A 17,621-nucleotide genomic window follows, 5' to 3' on the forward strand; every position below is an offset into this window, starting at 1 on the left:
TTTTCGTACCTAACTGTAGCTGTTTCATGTGCATTGGATGTTTGCACTGTAATTCCATAATGACCGTATTGTTTCCAGTGTGGTTTTCATTAAATACAGTGACAATGAAAATTATTGCTAAGGAAAACAGTTTCCATACGTGAATGTTAAGCTCTAATGGAAAACATGTTGCTGCTGCAAGATGAACAGAAATTGGCATCTAAATGGCTATCCACAACTAAGCCAAATTAATCTGTGCCACACAAATTGCATGTCTGGGTTTGAATTAGCACATCCTTGTAAACTTGAAGGAACAGCTCACCCCCTAAGCTTCTTCTGGATGGTCCCTGTAAACCAAACTTATTTCTGGAGGCTCAATGGGACAGGGGTGGTTGTCGTAGCCTGGGTGTTATACGTGCTGGAGAGGGTAGAGCTGTTTTCGCCCGTGTGTCGATGACTTTTGGGGCCTTTATTCTGCCGTACAACAGGAGTTGTGTTATCACTGATCCTAAAGGCAGTTTAGCAGAAGCTTGTTCAATGTTTGTAGAAAGCTTGGAACCCTTTTTTGTGTAGGCATTGCAGAAAGGAGAAGTATTTTTCATTTTTAAATATCACAAGCACTCAAAGATTCCCTTGGTGAATGACTTGATGAGTAAATGCAGCAAGAGCATCTCTGTCAAACATATCATCGTAATAGAACGAAAAGGCAGAGCATGAATCACTTCTAGGATTTCCTGATTTTGCTTGTGTAGGATGTTAGAGAGAGGCTGCAGGAGTGTAATTGATGGCAGTTGCACATAGAGATCATGGGAGGATGAGAAAAACACAGCTCAGCACCAAACTGCTAACAGAGGTGAACGAGAAGTTTGCTCTGTGGATGTGCAGTGAGTCTCCATCTGTGCCGCGCAGACTTCAGGACCTCAACTTTGGCATCCTTCCCTACAGCAAACACATCGAAAAGAGGAAAACCGGCCAAGTTTTAATCAAGTAAAAGTTCTGTGTCCAGAGGTGGCTGGCAGAAGGAGAGATTAAGGTATTAGGAGTGCAATGAAAACAAGACGTTAGAGAGTTGAAAGCTGGAGTACCTGGGCAAGCCACTTGCTGAGCAAATATTCCAGTCGGCAGAAAGAAGCCCGGAGTGTTTTGCTGAGGATGAAATGTGAACCCACCCACCAGCCCTTCCTCTGGCTCTGGCTATTGCTGTGACAAAGATGTAATATCCTAATGCCTAGCTGAGCTGGTAGGATAAATGTAATCATTCCCCTTAGAGATATTGCTAGCAGAGGGCTCATTAGCTGACAGAAAGGCCAACAGCTGCAAGCTGTTTATGTATGACAACTTTTTGGATAAATCTGAGTTTACACAGTTGCTTGTGTGCTAGGGTTTGCTGTGGAAGTGCAGATAGCTTTGCATGTTCAAGCCCATGCACAGAAGTTATAGTCTGTAATTATGCAGCTTCTCATGGGAGAAGCAAACAAACAAACAAAACCCCTCATGCTTAGTCAAAAAAAAAAAAAAAAGGAAGACTTTCCTTACCCTCTAATACTGTTGTTTCTGCTTAACCTATTTTAAAAATAGATTTGTAGTAGCTGCTGGGGGTTAGCAGTGGATCTGGAAAGATAAGGACTCTCTGTCTGTGAAGAAAGGTGTTGACTGTGTATTTCTCTATGAACCCAATCTGAGCTGTGGGAGAAGAAAAAAAATCAGTTCAACTTTCTTCCCTTCCATTTCATTTTCATGCACCTGTCCTCCCAGCCAGGGCCCGATGCAGAACTGCCAAACGAAGAGGAGTTCCTCTTACGTTGCTCCCAGCCTGGTAGAACTGCAGCGTGCCAGGAATTTCATGAGCATGTCTGAATGCATGAAGTTTCCGTTTCAATTTTGGAGAATCAAAAGGCTCAGTTAAAAATCTTGGATTTTTAGAGATGAAATCAAATAACAGTTTCTATTCATCCCAATGGAGAAAATAAATCATATTTCTGCAGCTACCAAGAAGTGCTACTATCATTTTCAGTTAAAGGTGTCTTCTCAGCATATCAATTAAATGGATTACTGGGTGGATTGCAGAGAAGTTTCATTGATTCCAACAGCTCAGATATATTTGCTAAAGAATTGTGTTGCTTCAGCAATTTGTAGGTCAACAGTATATCTGCTGTTTCTATTGTAATCAAATTCATGGAAAAATATATTGGCCCAAAAGGTAATTAGTCTCAGAGAACACTTTTATGCAAAACATGCATGTACATATCTATCTATATGTTTATGCATGTTTATATATATTTTTTTTACATTTTGAAGCAAACTTTTCTCATAGTTAAAAATGCTACAACAATTCATTACTACCAACTTGCTGCTCCAGAATGGCTCTTACTGATAACACTCAGCAGTTGTTTTTTAAAAAAAAAAAAAAAAAAAAGCAGTAGTAGGAAGTTCAACTTCCATAGTGCAGAGCTTTCTGCTTTTCTAGGATTGTAAGCTTCCTAGGCCACTCCCATTCCTGTATAGTCTGGTCCCTGGACTATGCTGCAACAAATGTAATCATCACAATAATAACTGTAGCTGTCTGTTTTGAAATCGATTATTCCAAATATTATAAAATGTTTACAAAGGATTGACATTAAGCACTGAAAAAAAAATTAAAAAAACCCCAAAACATAGTCATAACATGACTAAGACTCTGTAACTGAGCTACTGTGGCTTCTTTTTCAGCCAGTAATGAATGTAGAAGTTCGTAATCGTAAGTTTTACACCACTCGGTGATGAGGATTTTAGCACAGAACAGTGTTACAGCCGGTCAGCTTCAGTAGGATTAGAACTGCTCAGGAGAGACCATAGAAGATTTGGCACTTGCGGCCTTCATGATTTATATTACTTTCTAATTTCTGTTTAACTTCTTTCAAAACCCCGCCAGAACTCCGGACTATTTTGCTATACCACATCTTCCAAACATGGAAATATTGTGCCCTTCCATCTCCTAGTGCCAGCAAACACTGAATCAGTCTTGTTTTCTGAAGTTTATCACAAAGACTTCAGCATGAATCATGTCAAGCTAAGCTTGCTTGCCTGATTTGCTGCTGAGCTGGGGTTACAATGCTGCTTTGTTTAAGTGGGATGTAAAGGCAGAATTATCAGGGTTAGTAGCAGGGACAAAATGCTGTCAAGTCTTCCAGTAGCTGCCCTGCTCTGGTTGCTGCTGTTGTCTGTGCCCAAAACTGCTGAAATTTAACTGAAATGCCCCTCTGTTCAGCAAATGTGAACATCAGCAGAGTTGGGTTCGTTTATTAGAGCCGCGCTTGTACCATCGTTTCTGATTGCAGCGTGATGGACTGCGAGCCCCGGACCCCAGAGGCAGCTGAGCGGCCAGGAGTGGCTTTCGGGTGGCCACTAGATTTGTCATGGGGTTTCCAGTGCAGTGGGCAGAGGCTGGGCTGGGCAAACTCAGCAGCCTCATGAGCTCTCTCCTTTCTCAGCTGGGGCTTGGGATCCCCAGCAGCTCATGGGCCATCCAGGTTGCGTCTCTTCTCTCCATCCTTCAGCTCATGTTCAGATGCGGGGAGGAGATTTAAGAATTCTAAAACGTGATGGAAGAGACAAATCTGAAGTAGCAGAGACTTGGGCAAGTCGCATAATTGTTCCTTTCCAGCCCTAGCTTCTGTGACTCAAATGTTCAATTTTTCCTTCCCTTAAATCAAAATCTGGCTGTTCCTCTTAATCCCAGACCTTCTTCCATTGGTTTTATAGTAAACTAACATTTCCCCACATTTTTTCCTTCTGCTGAAAGCATTCCCAGAAATTGCCGATCCCAAGTAGTCTTGGAAGCGAGATTGTTATTGGTAAGGGTATTGTTATTTGTGGGTCAGCATAAAAGTGCATGGTAGCAGATGCCAATGAGGAAAGCTCTCAGCTCTCCCTTTCAGAAGCCAGGAATGTTTTGTGATCTTTAGCTCCGAGGGAAGGTGTGCTCGAAGCAGGATGCCACACGTGACTACGGTTGCAGTTCTGTTCTGTGATTGGTTCTTTGGGCTGTCAGTTTTGTGAGTTGAGGTTGCCATCTCTAAGTAATATACTACTTCTTGAGCAATTTTTTGACACTTATGTGATCATGTTTCGGGTAAAAAGCAAGTCAGTCTAACTACTGAAATGCAGCCTTTTATGGCAATTGGTTTAAAGAGATTAAATCTTAATTTTATTTTTGCATCTGGTATGAATCCGGCCTTCAGCAATCAGCTCTTGAATGAGCAGATGTTAGTACCCAATTTCTTCCCTGCCTTTGTTCACTATTGCTAATGCTGAAGTAAAAGGCTGCTGCCCACCTATTCTGTCATAAACTGCCCTGGAGATAAGTATCCATATCCATGTTGTTAGCAAAACTCATAAAACCAGAACTGGACTTCCAGGCCAAAAGTTCTACATCACTTGCACAAGCTCTGACAGAAGAAACAAGTGAGATCCCATTTGTGGTGCCCCATGGTAGCCTATGCATTAAAGGCAGCCAGGTACCACCTACCTCTCTGGGGAAAACAGGGCAAGAGTAAGGAAATAGGTCTCTTGTTTTCTGGTAAAAACATAAATATGTCTGCTTGAAAAACTTAAAGTGCACCTATGGAAGGTCTCAATGCTCCTTCAGCATGTAGGAGGCTTTGTGATCTGGCAGGTTGAGTTAACACTTGGGTTGCTGCATGTTCTTTGGAAATCCTGTTCTGTGTGCCTGCTTGAACTGCCCGTGTGGCTCTTGAGATAGCAGTCGAGGACTTAGCACCTAGAGGCATCCTTATGCTTCTCTATCTTTAACCTTCGTGCAGAATTCCCAGCAGCCGGCCCCTGTGATCTGGGTGCAAGATGAAGCAAGATCCCCGTAGCAAACTGCCTGACAAGGACGCTGTCACAAAATTTCCAAAAAAGTGTCCTGGAGCTCTGTGCAGAGGACAGTCTGCATACAGGAAGGGCATCTGAGGATGATTGCTTTTCCATAGCAGAAGTTTCATGCTGTGACTTCTGAATTCCTTTTTGACTTCAGCCTACAACCATTTCTGGTGCCCACACAAACAGGGCCGGAGAGAACTGAGCAATTGTCTGTGGGATCAAATCCTAAATTCCACTAAGTCATAGGAGGCTTGTGCCACCTTTGTTGCCTTTGTGACTCACCACTGGAGTTTGCCAGCTTTTCCATCTCTGCTCCTCTTGCTTTCTTTAAGTATGAAAATAAGGAAAAATGTAAGATCTCTTCAGAGAGTCTCACCTTTTATTGCCTCACCCCAACAGCATCCTGGGGCATTAATAGACAAGCTCAAATGAATTCTTTAGTCTCTATGGACAGTGAAATATATTTTCCAGTGAAATCAGTGAGGGCAAACCTGCTTAGCTTGAGTTGTTTCCTGTCTGATGAAAATCTAGGCTGATTTCTCTGTAGGACAACGATCAAGATTCTTGGATGGTTTTGTGAGAAACTGCTTTGATATTTTCCGTACTACGTGCATTTTTTATCATTTTGGCTAAGCTACTGCTGTCTGCTTTGAATGCATGACCTGTTTTACCAGTTCTGATGAAAATATTCTCTGTTCCTGTTGCAGGGATTGCTTACCTGGGAGGTGTCTGCAGTGCCAAGAGAAAATGTGTTCTTGCTGAAGACAATGGTCTCAATCTGGCATTTACAATTGCACATGAACTCGGGCACAAGTAAGAACTGATCCTTTTATTTTTTTTCTTTACTCTTGCCACTGTGGTACACTTGTATCCATATTTGAAGCCATACAGATGGAGTTGCTAATGTGGCATGTTTGTGACAATTTCAAAACTCTGGTTCATCAAGCAAGTGGATAACTTTTTTGAGACGTGTGTAATACTCATGTCAACACACACAAATCTTTTCTAGTTTGACCCTTCCCTATTTTTCACTCTACATTATGATTTTGAGCAGCGTGAAAAGATCTTGTTCCCTGATATGTTTGGTAAGAGTAGTTAGAAGCAAATTCTGGTTTTATTTGCACAGTAGAACATCTCCAGGAGATAACTTCATAAACTTTGAACTCGCTATTTCTCTGAGGTTTAGGGATGTCTCTCAAGGGTTTTAATAATTAAATATTTTACTTACAGTTTCACCTTTGCTTGTGAAATATTTTTTTGTGGCAGAATTTGTAAATATCAGCATTTTGGAAATCCCCTTAAGAGCTATTAGTTGATGAACAGAAAAAGAAAATCCTGGAACTTGATTTATCAGCTCAGTCGCAGCTAACCAACACACTTTGAGGAGTGACTGGAAAAAACAGCTGACAGTATGATACATTATAGTTTGAAATTTGCAGAATTAGTTTTCAGGTACATTCTGCAGGTGACTGAGGACTTAAAATGGTTTATAACTATTCCACGGGCAGAAGAAAACAAGGGGCTGGGAAAGTAATTTACTGTGGTTTCTTAATGTAGTTAATGAGTTAACCCAGAGGTCAGCAACCATGCTCACTGCCTTCCAGGCTAAGTGTAATATACACTTACTCATAATACTTACAGGCTTTTTTCCCTTTCCATTGACATCACTCTGGTTGCACTTTGTCACAGTAAAACTGTGTAATGTATAGGATTAGACTGGGAACAAATTTATATGCGGGCAGAGGCTGCGTGTATGGGATTTCCAAGTCTCCTTCCTTCAGCCTCTATCTGGATGGAAGAGGGCAGTCCCACCCTGTGCCTTTCGTGAGAAGCTGTGGTTAAGTTTTTGCTCCACTCTTCCTGTTTGCCTGCCCTATCACAGAGCAATTTGAAGTTGAAAGGATTCTCTGGAGATCAGCTAGTCCAACCCCTCTGTTCAAGCAGCATCATCTAGAGATGTTGCCCAGGATGGTATCCTCTTCCTCTGACAGCAATATGGATTCGACAGCTAAGTTGGAGCCAATGTATCATGTTCAGATGATGGCCATTCCATACCATGACAATTAATTATTTTATGGCAGTATATTTCAAAACTGCATGAAGGATATTTAGGTTACTACCAAAAATGACAAGATGGAAATGAATCTTCTGTTCACCCTCCAGTGACACCAAAGGCAGCTGAGCCAAACCAAGGGTGGTTTCAGCAGGAGAAATGAAGGACATTTGGTTTTAGTTTTATTTAAACCGCACGCCAAGATGCTAAACTGAGCCTAAGCTGAATAACAAATTAACCTGTGGGTAATGTTAAGGGAAATTCAGCATTCATCTTTGGATGGGCCAAGACCAGGAAGGAAAAATAACTTGGGCTATAGAAAGTCCAGCTGTGTAGAAGAATGGGACTGGTCTGCCCCAGTGTTTGCCAAGTTTCCCAGCAGAGCCTGTCAAGGTTCCCCCTAATAATGCCTTGCAAAAAACCCACAGCATAAATAGGAGATGTTTTAGGATACAGCTTTCTATCTGTGCAGAAAAGGGCAGACACCCTTTCCTTTTCTGAGTGCATTTTTGGTGGTGAGGCCACACTGTCTTCTCTGCTTTTCCTTTTTTTTATCTCTATCTTGGAAAGCATTTTCCAGAGGCACGTGCAGAATGTTCAAAGGGGTTAAAAGAGAGTAGTTGGGAATCAGTATCCTGGAGGATCTCTGTCCAGATGCAGGATCTTTGGGCAGGGAGTTTGTTGTCATGTGGGGAATTTTCTTCTCCAAAAGACCCACAGATGCCATTGTAGAGAGAGTGGAAGTGGGCCCTCCATCCCTTGCTTATGTCCAGCTATATGCATGCATAAACAAACCCTGCTTTGCCAAAGGCAAAGAGAGAGGAATAAAATACTGCTTGTCATCTCTCGGTGACCTAGTTAGTTATTTTAAAATTTGGTCAATTTATTGGTGCCTTTCTGGTCTTGAAGTCAACAGGAATCCCTTCATTGCTCTTTCTTAGGCCTCTCTGCTCGTTCTTCTGTTTTTGAACCGCAGCAAGGTACTCTGAGCAGTCTTGATTCAGCACGTCCCATGAAAATAGAAAGGTTGTTTGCAGGCCTTACCTACCAAGCAGTAGAAGTTAAGTGACAGTAATGTAAGGAAACCCCTTGCAGAGACAAAGGCAGATAGTCTTTAAAGTTAAAAATGAAAATCAAGGAAGACTAAGTACTGGTTTCTCAGATTTTATTTAAAAAGATCCAGTCAAAATTTAGCATCCATATTGGCAAAAATATAAATTTTGGAGAGTCATACTCGTGAGCTTTATTGAAGACTGACTTCCTTATGAGTGTTGAAAAGCTGAGATTTATTACTTCTTGCCTTGAGCCTAACAAATGTTCATGGAGATCCCAAGCTCTACTTGGCATTCACAGATAGTTTCTGATGTAGAATTTGGAAAAAGTGAGTGGGTTACTAATTGATGTGTCAGATTCCTAATGTGCAGCTAATGCCATTTGGATTTACCACAAAAACAGCGCTACAGGCAGCTGTGCTATGAAGACATGGAGATGACATTAAATAGATCTATTAGGATGATGCTTATTGGTCTTATAAATACTCATCCACCTTCTTTAAGCTATAAGGTTGCCTTTGCTTGATTATTGGGTGAATTGTATAACTTTTATCTGTTGAACTGATACCTTAAAATCAGGAGAGATGCCTTTGAGTCGTGGACACACCATGGAGCATCTACTTATAACAAGACGTATTTTCTCCAGAAGAGTCTAGGAGAAGGATTTTGCTGTTACATTTCAAAAGGTAGAGACCATTGAATCTAAGATTAGGCTGCAAATGATAAACTTATCACCAGCTAAGACAGGACCCTCTGTAAGCACCATTCCATCATCCAGCATGGTCAATAGTGGATCTTTTTAAAATAACACATCTTAATGCAATCAGCTACTTATAGTTTTTTTTTTTTTTTTTTTTTTTTTTTTTAATCCAGGGATTGCTGCCTTGGAATGTTGTGTTCAGGCCTATGCTAGAGAAGACTCAGTGGTCACAGTGGCCATTGAAGCCTTAAAAATTACAAGTCCAAGGTTTTCTAATTTTAAATATAGATATATCCTAAGAATTTTCTTACCTAAGAGCTTAAAAATGCCCTAGTCTAGTCAATGGCATCCTGAATGGTGCTTGCTTCTTCCCATGCCAACGTGACCTTGCTCTGAGCTTCATACCCCAAACTCTACCCTGAACAACGTGACTTTCCCCCTCCCTTTTCTCTTTGTGCTTGCAGCAGCGACCGTTTTCAAGGCATTTTCCAAAAAGCAGACACGTTATTTTTAAACAAAAGCTGGGATTCATCTTCATATCCGTTATCCCTAAGTGAGGCGGGTGGCTGCAGCCAGTGGGTTTTCAGGACAACAATGCCAGCTTTGTTGCCGTTCCCGCTGCTTTCAGCAGCCTTGGCTTTCCTTGGCTTTCCTTGGCTTTCCCGGCGTGGGCGGGGAGGGAAGATCCCCATTCATGAGCTGGGGGACCTGGCAGCGCCGGGATGCTGCGAGCAGCGGAGGTGGGATGGCTGCAAGCCACGCTGTGTCGGATGCCCTTGAGCGAATCAACCTCCACTGACAATAAGCAAGATGCAGGCAGCTGCCAACAGCCTGAAACCACATTGCTTCAGACTTGAAGCTGGAACAGATGAGGGCTAAAACAAGTCCAAAGGTAAAAAGCCTGTAAGGCACAAGCGGTTTTGTATTTGGAGTCAGCAGAGAGGTGTTCAGAACCAGCGGGTTTCTGTCCATATTGCCATCTGCTTTTGACATACCTATTGATAGGTGTAGCTTGCTTAAAATGATTTTAGAATGCATGTTTATTTGTTAGATAATTAAGTGTAGCATTTGTGGTATGTCTGAAGTGATAGTAAGGTTGCATGTAAGGGAAGATGCTCTGTGCATATTTGCTTTGTGGCCTGGTGTTTTGCTGATAAACTTGTGAAGAAATTCCCGTGTCCATCTTTCCAGTGCAGCATCCAACAGAGAGATTCTGTTGTGCAAACAGTTGTAGTGGAGGATGTCAGTACAAGGCAAGCTGGAAAAGAAGGCATCAGAACAGCTCCAAAATGTGTCCGTGTCCTGGAGCAATGTCCCGTGACAGCTTGCACTGGCAAACTGAGGTCAGCTCAGGGCAGGCACACAAGCAGACTTCCAGGGAATGAAAACAGCAGATCACCACACTCCTCCCTCCCCAGAGGTGTAGAGATTGGACCTTTGAGTTTAAAGTTAAGTTTAAGTTAAGAACCTGGGGGCTCACCAGAGCGAATGGGACACAGATCTGAGCAGTCAGGTGGCTCTGCAGAGCGTGTACGAAGCTGCCAGGAAGCAGGTCCTTCTCCTGCAGCAGCCTGGTTGATGGTTCTGCAGGGATGGAGACGTCCAGACAAGGCGTGGGAGCAGTGCAAGGGCAGGAGTTCTGGTAGTGCCATATAAAATGGAAGGATTTTGCTACAAATCCTCCATTCCTACCCTGAGATAGGACACTGAGGTGCAGGGTGTAGGAGCTGAGAAGGCCAGTTTGCAAGAGCACCCCCAGCCTCCTCTGTTTTCTTTAGAGCAGTTTTCTTTAGAGCAGTTCACCATCCTCTAACCTTGAATGCCTTTACTGATGCAGGCAGGGGATTGGAGTTTTTAACTTGACTAACTTTTAATGTTAGTCAAGTTATAAAAGCTCCCATCTGGGCTCCCTTTTTTCCCTGCTCTGTGTTGCTCATTTGACACTCTGCACTGTAGTGATGGCAGATGCAAGGTTTTCTTCATAACATTTTTAAAGAGCAGATTTTTAGAAGTATGAACGAGGCAACTAACAGTAGGATCTTAAGGTGTTGCAGTGCTGACAGTGAGATTAGTCATAGGAAAAAAGGCAGACCTTGCAACTGCAGTGGTAGCATGAGTTAGTCCCACGTTTTATCAGGCATCTTGTCCCTGACCTGAATTTCTGTGGAATGTTTTTCTTCTTTGCTATTGCAAAAGTACACAAATTAACTGCCAGGAAGCAATCCATCCCCAAATTACTACTTACCTCCCCAAAGGCATTAAAAACAATTTTGCTAAAGTTGCGGAATCAAACCCTGAGAAGCACTGGGGTCTCAGCTCCAGGGTTATCTGGACAGTTTCATCTTCACCTCCTGTCTGTCTGTCCCCTGAGCAAGGAAGAAGTCCTGTGTGACGGGTTGTATTTCATCGAGTAGTCACAGACTCTTGCCTAACACATGCCCACGGAGGAGCAAGCTAAGGATTTACAGCCAATTGTAAAGGACAGATTATTGTATTTAGCTGGGCTGCTTTGGTGTTCCTTTATGCTGGTTTGTGAGGTAGGGGATTAAACAGAGGTGCTAGGCTCAAGCAGGGTGACCAGAGGGAGCAGGAACTTGGAAGGTCCTCACAGAAATGTGAGTTTAATAGAGAAGAAAAGGCACCATTTGGAGCGTGTGGACACGCAGGCTGCGTGGGTTGGATGGTCTTGCAGGCTGTTTGTGCATCCTTGGGTTTCAGTTGTAATGCTTTTTGTAAGTGGGTAGAAAATGTTTGATGTACGTTGAAATTTTAAGTAACAACCCTCCAGGCTTTCATCTGGGAGCTAAGGGAATTTATGTGAAGCAGAAAAACTGAAGAACAGCAAGAGACTAAATAATTTGCCTTTGGTTGCAGGATGAGTTAGTAGGGGAGCTGGAATAGTCTGGTTTCTGATACCCAGAGCACCCTCTGTTCTGCCTGCACACTGTACCTGCCTGCTTTAGAAACGTGTCAGGAAGGAAATAATGTATTTTCAGGTGGTGTAAGTTGGTCTTTGTGCTGTAACGCTGAGGTGTCCTGATCCCAGAGTGAGCTGAGTGATCCCAGAGGGAATTCTCCCGGCTGTTGGCCTCCCCCTCCTGCCAGATGTTGCTCCCAGGGCAGGGGTTAGGTTTGTGCTGTCCGGTCACTACTGTTCTGTTGCTGTTAACACCTGAGGATCAAGGGCAGAACCCGTTAGCTGTCAATACTATGGAGAGAGCAGCCCCTCCAGCAGTCAGAGCTAGCTGCTGAACTGTTTTCTTGCTGAGTTCCTACACCATGTAGAAAGCCCTGGCACTGGTTCGGATCCTTACCTGGATGCGAGGAAAGGGTACCAGGAGTGTGCTGGAGCTGCCCCCTGGTCCACACAACGTAATGAACCTGTTGTAGTAGATATTGTGTGATGGGTCAGTGTGCAGCCTGTGGTGATCTGACAAGGTAACCTGTGATGGGGCATACATCTTTGACAGCGCTGCAGTGTCTCGAGGTGGGGAGTATGGCACAGTTCCCTTTGTGCCCTTGCAAAACCCCGTGTGGCTCTTTGGGCCGTGCTGCAAAAGAGACCGTCTTGGCCTTTGCACATTTGGATTTGCAGGAGATGGCAATCAGGGTCCACTGGATCCCGCAGGAGACATTGCCACGCGGGCTGTACTTGGGCCACCTCACGTACCAGTAGCTGTTGCTGCACGGAGCTGGGCTTGCTGCGGGGCTCTGTGTAACGCGGTGTGCAGGGCAGTCGCTGCCCCATCTGCGCCTCGCTTTAATCTCCCCGGAGTCTGTCTGCAGCGCAGCGCCGAGCCGGGGCTCCTGGGAGGGACTGGCTGCCGTGTAGACATACCCCGAGGCTGGCCAAAAATGCTGGCAGCAGGCTGTACCCACCCCGGAGCTGCTAATTTTATTTTCTGCCATTTGTGTTGTAAATCTGTTGTGGAATGTCTCTCTGTTCCCAGGCTCCCTTCTCTCCTTCCCCTCCTCCCAGGTTTCATTCTTCTGCCACAGATAATTGCAAGCACATTTTCACAGTGAAGTTGCCCTTCTCTATACAGCTCCAAATGGACATAATGGAACACTGTCTATTTCATCTTGTTTCTTTGTGTGTCAGAATGAGACTGATCAGGCCTAGAAAAGGATTTAATAACATATCCTAGTTTTGAAAGAGGAGTAGGTACAGCCTAAAACTACGGGAGATACTTCTTGTGTTTAGTAACACACTGAAAGATCTCCTTTAGACACAAAAATCTATAATGTACCTGAGTAACTGGATAACAGGAGCCTGAAGATAACTTGGAGAACTGTGCCAGTTAATCACAAGGAAGCAGCAGTCTAAATCTGAGTATTTGTAAATGAAAATTCAAGGGAGGCTTTGGCAGGAATGGATGGTGTGATTTGAGATGTTGAGGAAGTAGTAGTCATGGAGTACTATCAAAGATAAGGTCTGTTTGGCCAGCATAATACCTGAGTGTGCTTCGTGATACCTGAATGTGCTAATTTGAGTTCCAGAAGCGGAATATCCCTGGTGTGTTCACGTTGGCTGGGCCAACTGCTCCTTCCAGACGGGAGAATCGTGCCCGGGGTGCTCATGGATCAGCAGCAATGTGGGAGCAGGCAGTGAGGGCATTTGATAGAGGCTGAACAGAATTTGGAGATGCAGAAATACTGGGGAAAACAAATAGAGAAAAAGGCTCTGAAGGAGAATCGGGGAGATGTGAGTAGTCCCGTGTGCCAGACTGGCTGGATAGCAGGTGTGATTTTATGTAAAACTGCAAACTATGTAAGGTGCAATTGCTGAACCTGCTAGAGTTATGGTGGGGTCCCTTCCCACCATACGTATCTTTTCTTCCCCTTGTACCTTCAGTGTGAGAGTTTATTTACAGTGCTGGAGTGGAACCACATTGGAACAGGTCGTGGGAATGTCCACCTCGTGTTGTGTCCTGGGCTCCTGCGGCAGCATTTCTGTGGTTCTGGGCAGGGTGTCTACGGTTTTACTCCACGCTTTGTAAAGCATGTCTGTGTAAACCCTCGTGAAGCAATATTCTGTCCGAGTCCCACTCGTTTCTTTGTTTTTGAGCATCTTATGCAGCTTTGCTTAACATAAAATTGTACCAAACAGGCAAACAGCAGTCATTTAGAAACTTCCAGACAACACAATTTTTGTTTAATCAACAGCTTTGTGGCTTTGCCAGCTGTGTCTTTCCTTTTGAAGGCTCATTCTGCTGAGTAAGCCAAGGCCATGTTAAATAGCTGGACTGTAATGATTTGGCAAATCCTGCCTGTGCTTCCTGCTACAAGGGCTCTGGTTTCATACTTCATTGGCTTTGCTGGCAACAGTTTTGTGCACCCAGTGACCCAAAACACAGGAACTGTACAAGTCTTCATTGTGCAACCTCTGCAGCGCACACCAACACAGGAAATATTAGGTTTGCAAGTGCCATTTACCAAATAAGCATTTGTTTTTATACAAGGGCAGCAATCTCGCACAAGTATTTACTTTTCCACCAGCAGTTGGTTTCCAATAGCCTGTAACCCAGGCTGTCTGCCTGGCCTGCTGAGTTCAACAGGTTCCAGGTGAAAATGACTGTAGAGCTGGAGAAGGTGATAAATCCCAGCCTGTCACTTGGAGGAGCCTTCTGCAATAACTCAGCAGCAGCAGTGCCAGTGGAAATGTTGTTGCCTCTAGAATTGTGGTTCTCTTTACTGTTATGTCAGTGGAAGGTTGCACTGTAGTGGAACAAGGTTGGTTCCCTCTTGGCCAACAGTTGTGTTGGGGAATAAAATTTAGTGAGAAGAGGTTACTAGACAGACAAAATAAACAGGCCTTCTTTGTTCTCACTGGTCCCTTCCCATTTGTAAAATCCTCCCTACATCAGACTCTGGGCCTCTTTCCACTGCTCAGTCCAACCCAGTAAGGAGTTTTGTCATCTGTGCCTTTACTTGAACCTCAGTTTCCAAAAACCAAAGTAAAATGCAAAGTTTTCTCAGTTTTCTGCTTTTGTTCTTGTCTAGGTAAAGCAAAACAGAGCAAGAAGAATCCATCCTAATGCTTTTTTTTTTGTCTCTGTCTTCCATACTTGAGAATTTTCCTTCTGACTGGGCTCCCAGCAGTTCAGTGTGTTGAGTGCTACAAATCAGTGGTTTTCCCTGTGCCTTCCTGCTCTGCTCCAGCCGTCTGTTTTGCCTGCCAGGCGTTCTCCACATGCAGGGAGGTTGGACATTCCAGCAGTTGCTGTTGCCTCTGTCCTGGTAACCCAGTCTCGCCTGCCACTGCGAGCCTGGAGCCTCCCTGTCTCCCACCCCCTGGGCTCCCTTCCTACCACCCTGCTCTTTGCCATCCGCACTCCAGAGACAGCTAAAACAAGGGCAGATTTCCTTTTTTATGTTCATTTTAATTATAAATATTTAATTATAAATATTAAAGCCGGTGAGGATAAAGGAAGGCTCCCTGCAAACTGGATGCTTCTTCGTTTAGGCACTCTTTGTATTTGGGAGAAGGAGTTTTTCTGCAGAGGTAAAAAGACATCCTGCTTTTCTCCACTTGAAAATGTAACTAGTTGTTAGCAGCTTTCAACAGGCAAATTACCTCAGGTAGAGCTGCTGCTCGTTGTGTAATACAGGATAGGTTTAGCCAAAAAGGCAGAACTCTTTCCTGCTCTTCATTGTGAGCCACTGTGAGTATCAGCAGTTGATTTTTGATTTAACTGCATTTTGTAACTTTAAACAAATACTCAGAAAACTGGGTTTTCCAACAGGAATATTACAGTAACTACTGCTTTTCTGCTCAAGTATATGTAAACACCAACTCCCATGTGCTCATTTTAATTGTCATCCTCTCCATTGGGTATATCTTACCTCTCCATTATTCCACTCTGCTACAGATGTCAGTACTAATCCAGACATGATCCTGAGGCATCTCTCACTTCAAAAAAAACAAACAAAAGCTTAGAAAAACGTGGTCATATTTTGTTAACATAATCCTAAGTGCTACAGAACATTCCTGCAGCTCATCCTGAAATTTTTATAGTGTTCATTGAAGTAACCTTACCAGGTTTGCAGAAAACATTTTTGCAGGCATTGTATCTCAGTGCGGTGAGCAGCATCACATGTGCTCTCTTTTGTAGAAATACTTCTATGCTGTCTCCAGAAAGCTCTTATCAGTGAAATGACATGCAAACTGCACCCCTTCTAGCTGAAGACTCTCTGAGGAGTTACCTTATGCAGATGATAGTCTTTTTTTATTGTTATTTCTTCTCTTTAATTTGTCTTCCCATTTAATATGTTAAAGCCAGAATCGCTAAAAGCAAGAATATCTCTTTACAAGTTGCTTTTTGCTTTTTTTCATGCGTCATTCTTCAGCAATATGAAAGCAGACTTAGCTTCATTAGCCTTGAGGTCTGTAGGTACCCCTGCTACCCAAATATTTCCAGTTGGTCTGGATTGGTCTGAATATACCCTTTCCAAACTGCTTTGATACCAAGCCATTATATGCAATGTTCTTGTTCATTACCAAGGTTCTCCCTGCTGACGAAATAAGATTGTGTGCTGAATACTTAAATACTTTTTGATTAGCCATGGCCAGGTGATTATGGGATTATGAATTATTTCTGCAACTTATCCGTTATTAAAAAAATCGCAAGAGTTTAGCGAACTGGTAGATAGTAGGAGCAAACTAGAAACCAAGTTTCCTTACGGATGGGGAGCACACCTGAGTGCTGAGTGTAGCTGTGGCAAGGATACCACTGAAAATATTGTGTCTTTACAGCTTATTTCTTCAGCTGAAGGAGTCTGGCTCCTGCAGACTGCATTGGTGGATTACAGGTGAAAATAGTTTCTGGACAAAAAGCATTTTTTGTTTTTTTCGAGCAAAAGAAAGCAGTCAGGTTTAATACTGTCCGCTGCAGGGACTCATCATGTTGATGACTCCAAGTAAGATGGTCATGGTAGATGGATTTTTTTTCTTGCATGCAGTCTGTGAGCCCCCAGCAAGTTTCAGCTTAGACCACACTGGTAAAAATAAGAAATGCCAAAGAACATTTTTCTGCTGAAGGGGCCTTTCTGCTGCTCTGGGGACTATGAAGCACACATCCCCCAGCCTCTCCGGGGACTTGCAAAGACTGGATGCTGGTCACCGTCTGTATCTTGCAGTTACTTGATGCTCTTTTTCTTTCCGTGCTGGCCGTCTCCTCCTCCGGCTCCATGTGGCCGTGGTGGGAGGGCAGCCCGCGTTCCCGGCTCCAGCACTGCCGTGTTCCCTCTGTGCTGGGAGGCTTCCTGTGGCGCAGAGGGGGGACACTTGTGGTTACTTGTCACGCACGTTTGGCAAATGTGGTCCACCAGCATACCTCCCCCTCCTGTTAGGGGATGTCGTGGTGAGTCTCTTCAGGTTTGATCCTCTGCAGTTCACATCATAGCTCTGTGTGACCCTAGGGATTAATTTGGAAGAGTTTTACAAAGGTGTATTTAAGTGTTTGTGTTCACGAGCTTCCCCTTAGCTGGTCACACCTTGGGTGACAGGATTTTACCCACACGAGTCAGCTCCTCTTACTGCGCTCGTGCTTTTGTCTTGGTTCTCTAGTGGGTGGACATTCCCAGCCAGCTATCCCGGAGGTTTTGTCTCTTTCCCACCGTACAGATTTGTATGGCTTTTCATCTTCTGAGAAAATCCCTGTCACGTTTTCTGGGCCTCGTTCTCAGCCGCCACAGGCAGCCCCGTGTTGCCCTGCAGCAGGGCGCCTCGGCGGGGCTCCACGCTGCTCCCTGCAGACAGGGGCTGCAGCCTCTGCTCGCCGGGAAGGAGAAAGGAGCAGCGTCCTTCCCTGCCCACCACTGAGCTTTGTTTCATTCATAGTCACTCTGTTGCTTCTTCTACAACAATTCCCTGTTTTCTGAAAACAGATTGAAGCAACTGAGAGACTTTTTTTTTTTTAATGTCCGAAGAATGGATTAAGGCTTCTGCAAGGCAAGAGAGCAAGAGAACAGC

The 17,621-nt window shown here is 43.9% G+C and overlaps 1 protein-coding gene across 1 annotated transcript in view; it reads left to right on the forward strand.

The window, feature by feature from the left end:
- ADAMTS17 (ADAM metallopeptidase with thrombospondin type 1 motif 17) overlaps positions 1–17,621 on the forward strand; it is a 166,718-nt gene that overhangs the window by 54,688 nt on the left and 94,409 nt on the right. The window contains exon 7 of the mRNA XM_088527984.1: positions 5,550–5,655. Coding sequence (XP_088384110.1) covers positions 5,550–5,655 — 106 coding nt within the window. The remainder of the gene's footprint in view (positions 1–5,549; positions 5,656–17,621) is intronic.

This window comes from Tinamus guttatus, unplaced genomic scaffold (assembly GCF_059628265.1).
Source record: "Tinamus guttatus ecotype Peru unplaced genomic scaffold, ASM5962826v1 Tinamus_guttatus_pri_ptg000004l, whole genome shotgun sequence".
Taxonomy (NCBI): domain Eukaryota; kingdom Metazoa; phylum Chordata; class Aves; order Tinamiformes; family Tinamidae; genus Tinamus; species Tinamus guttatus.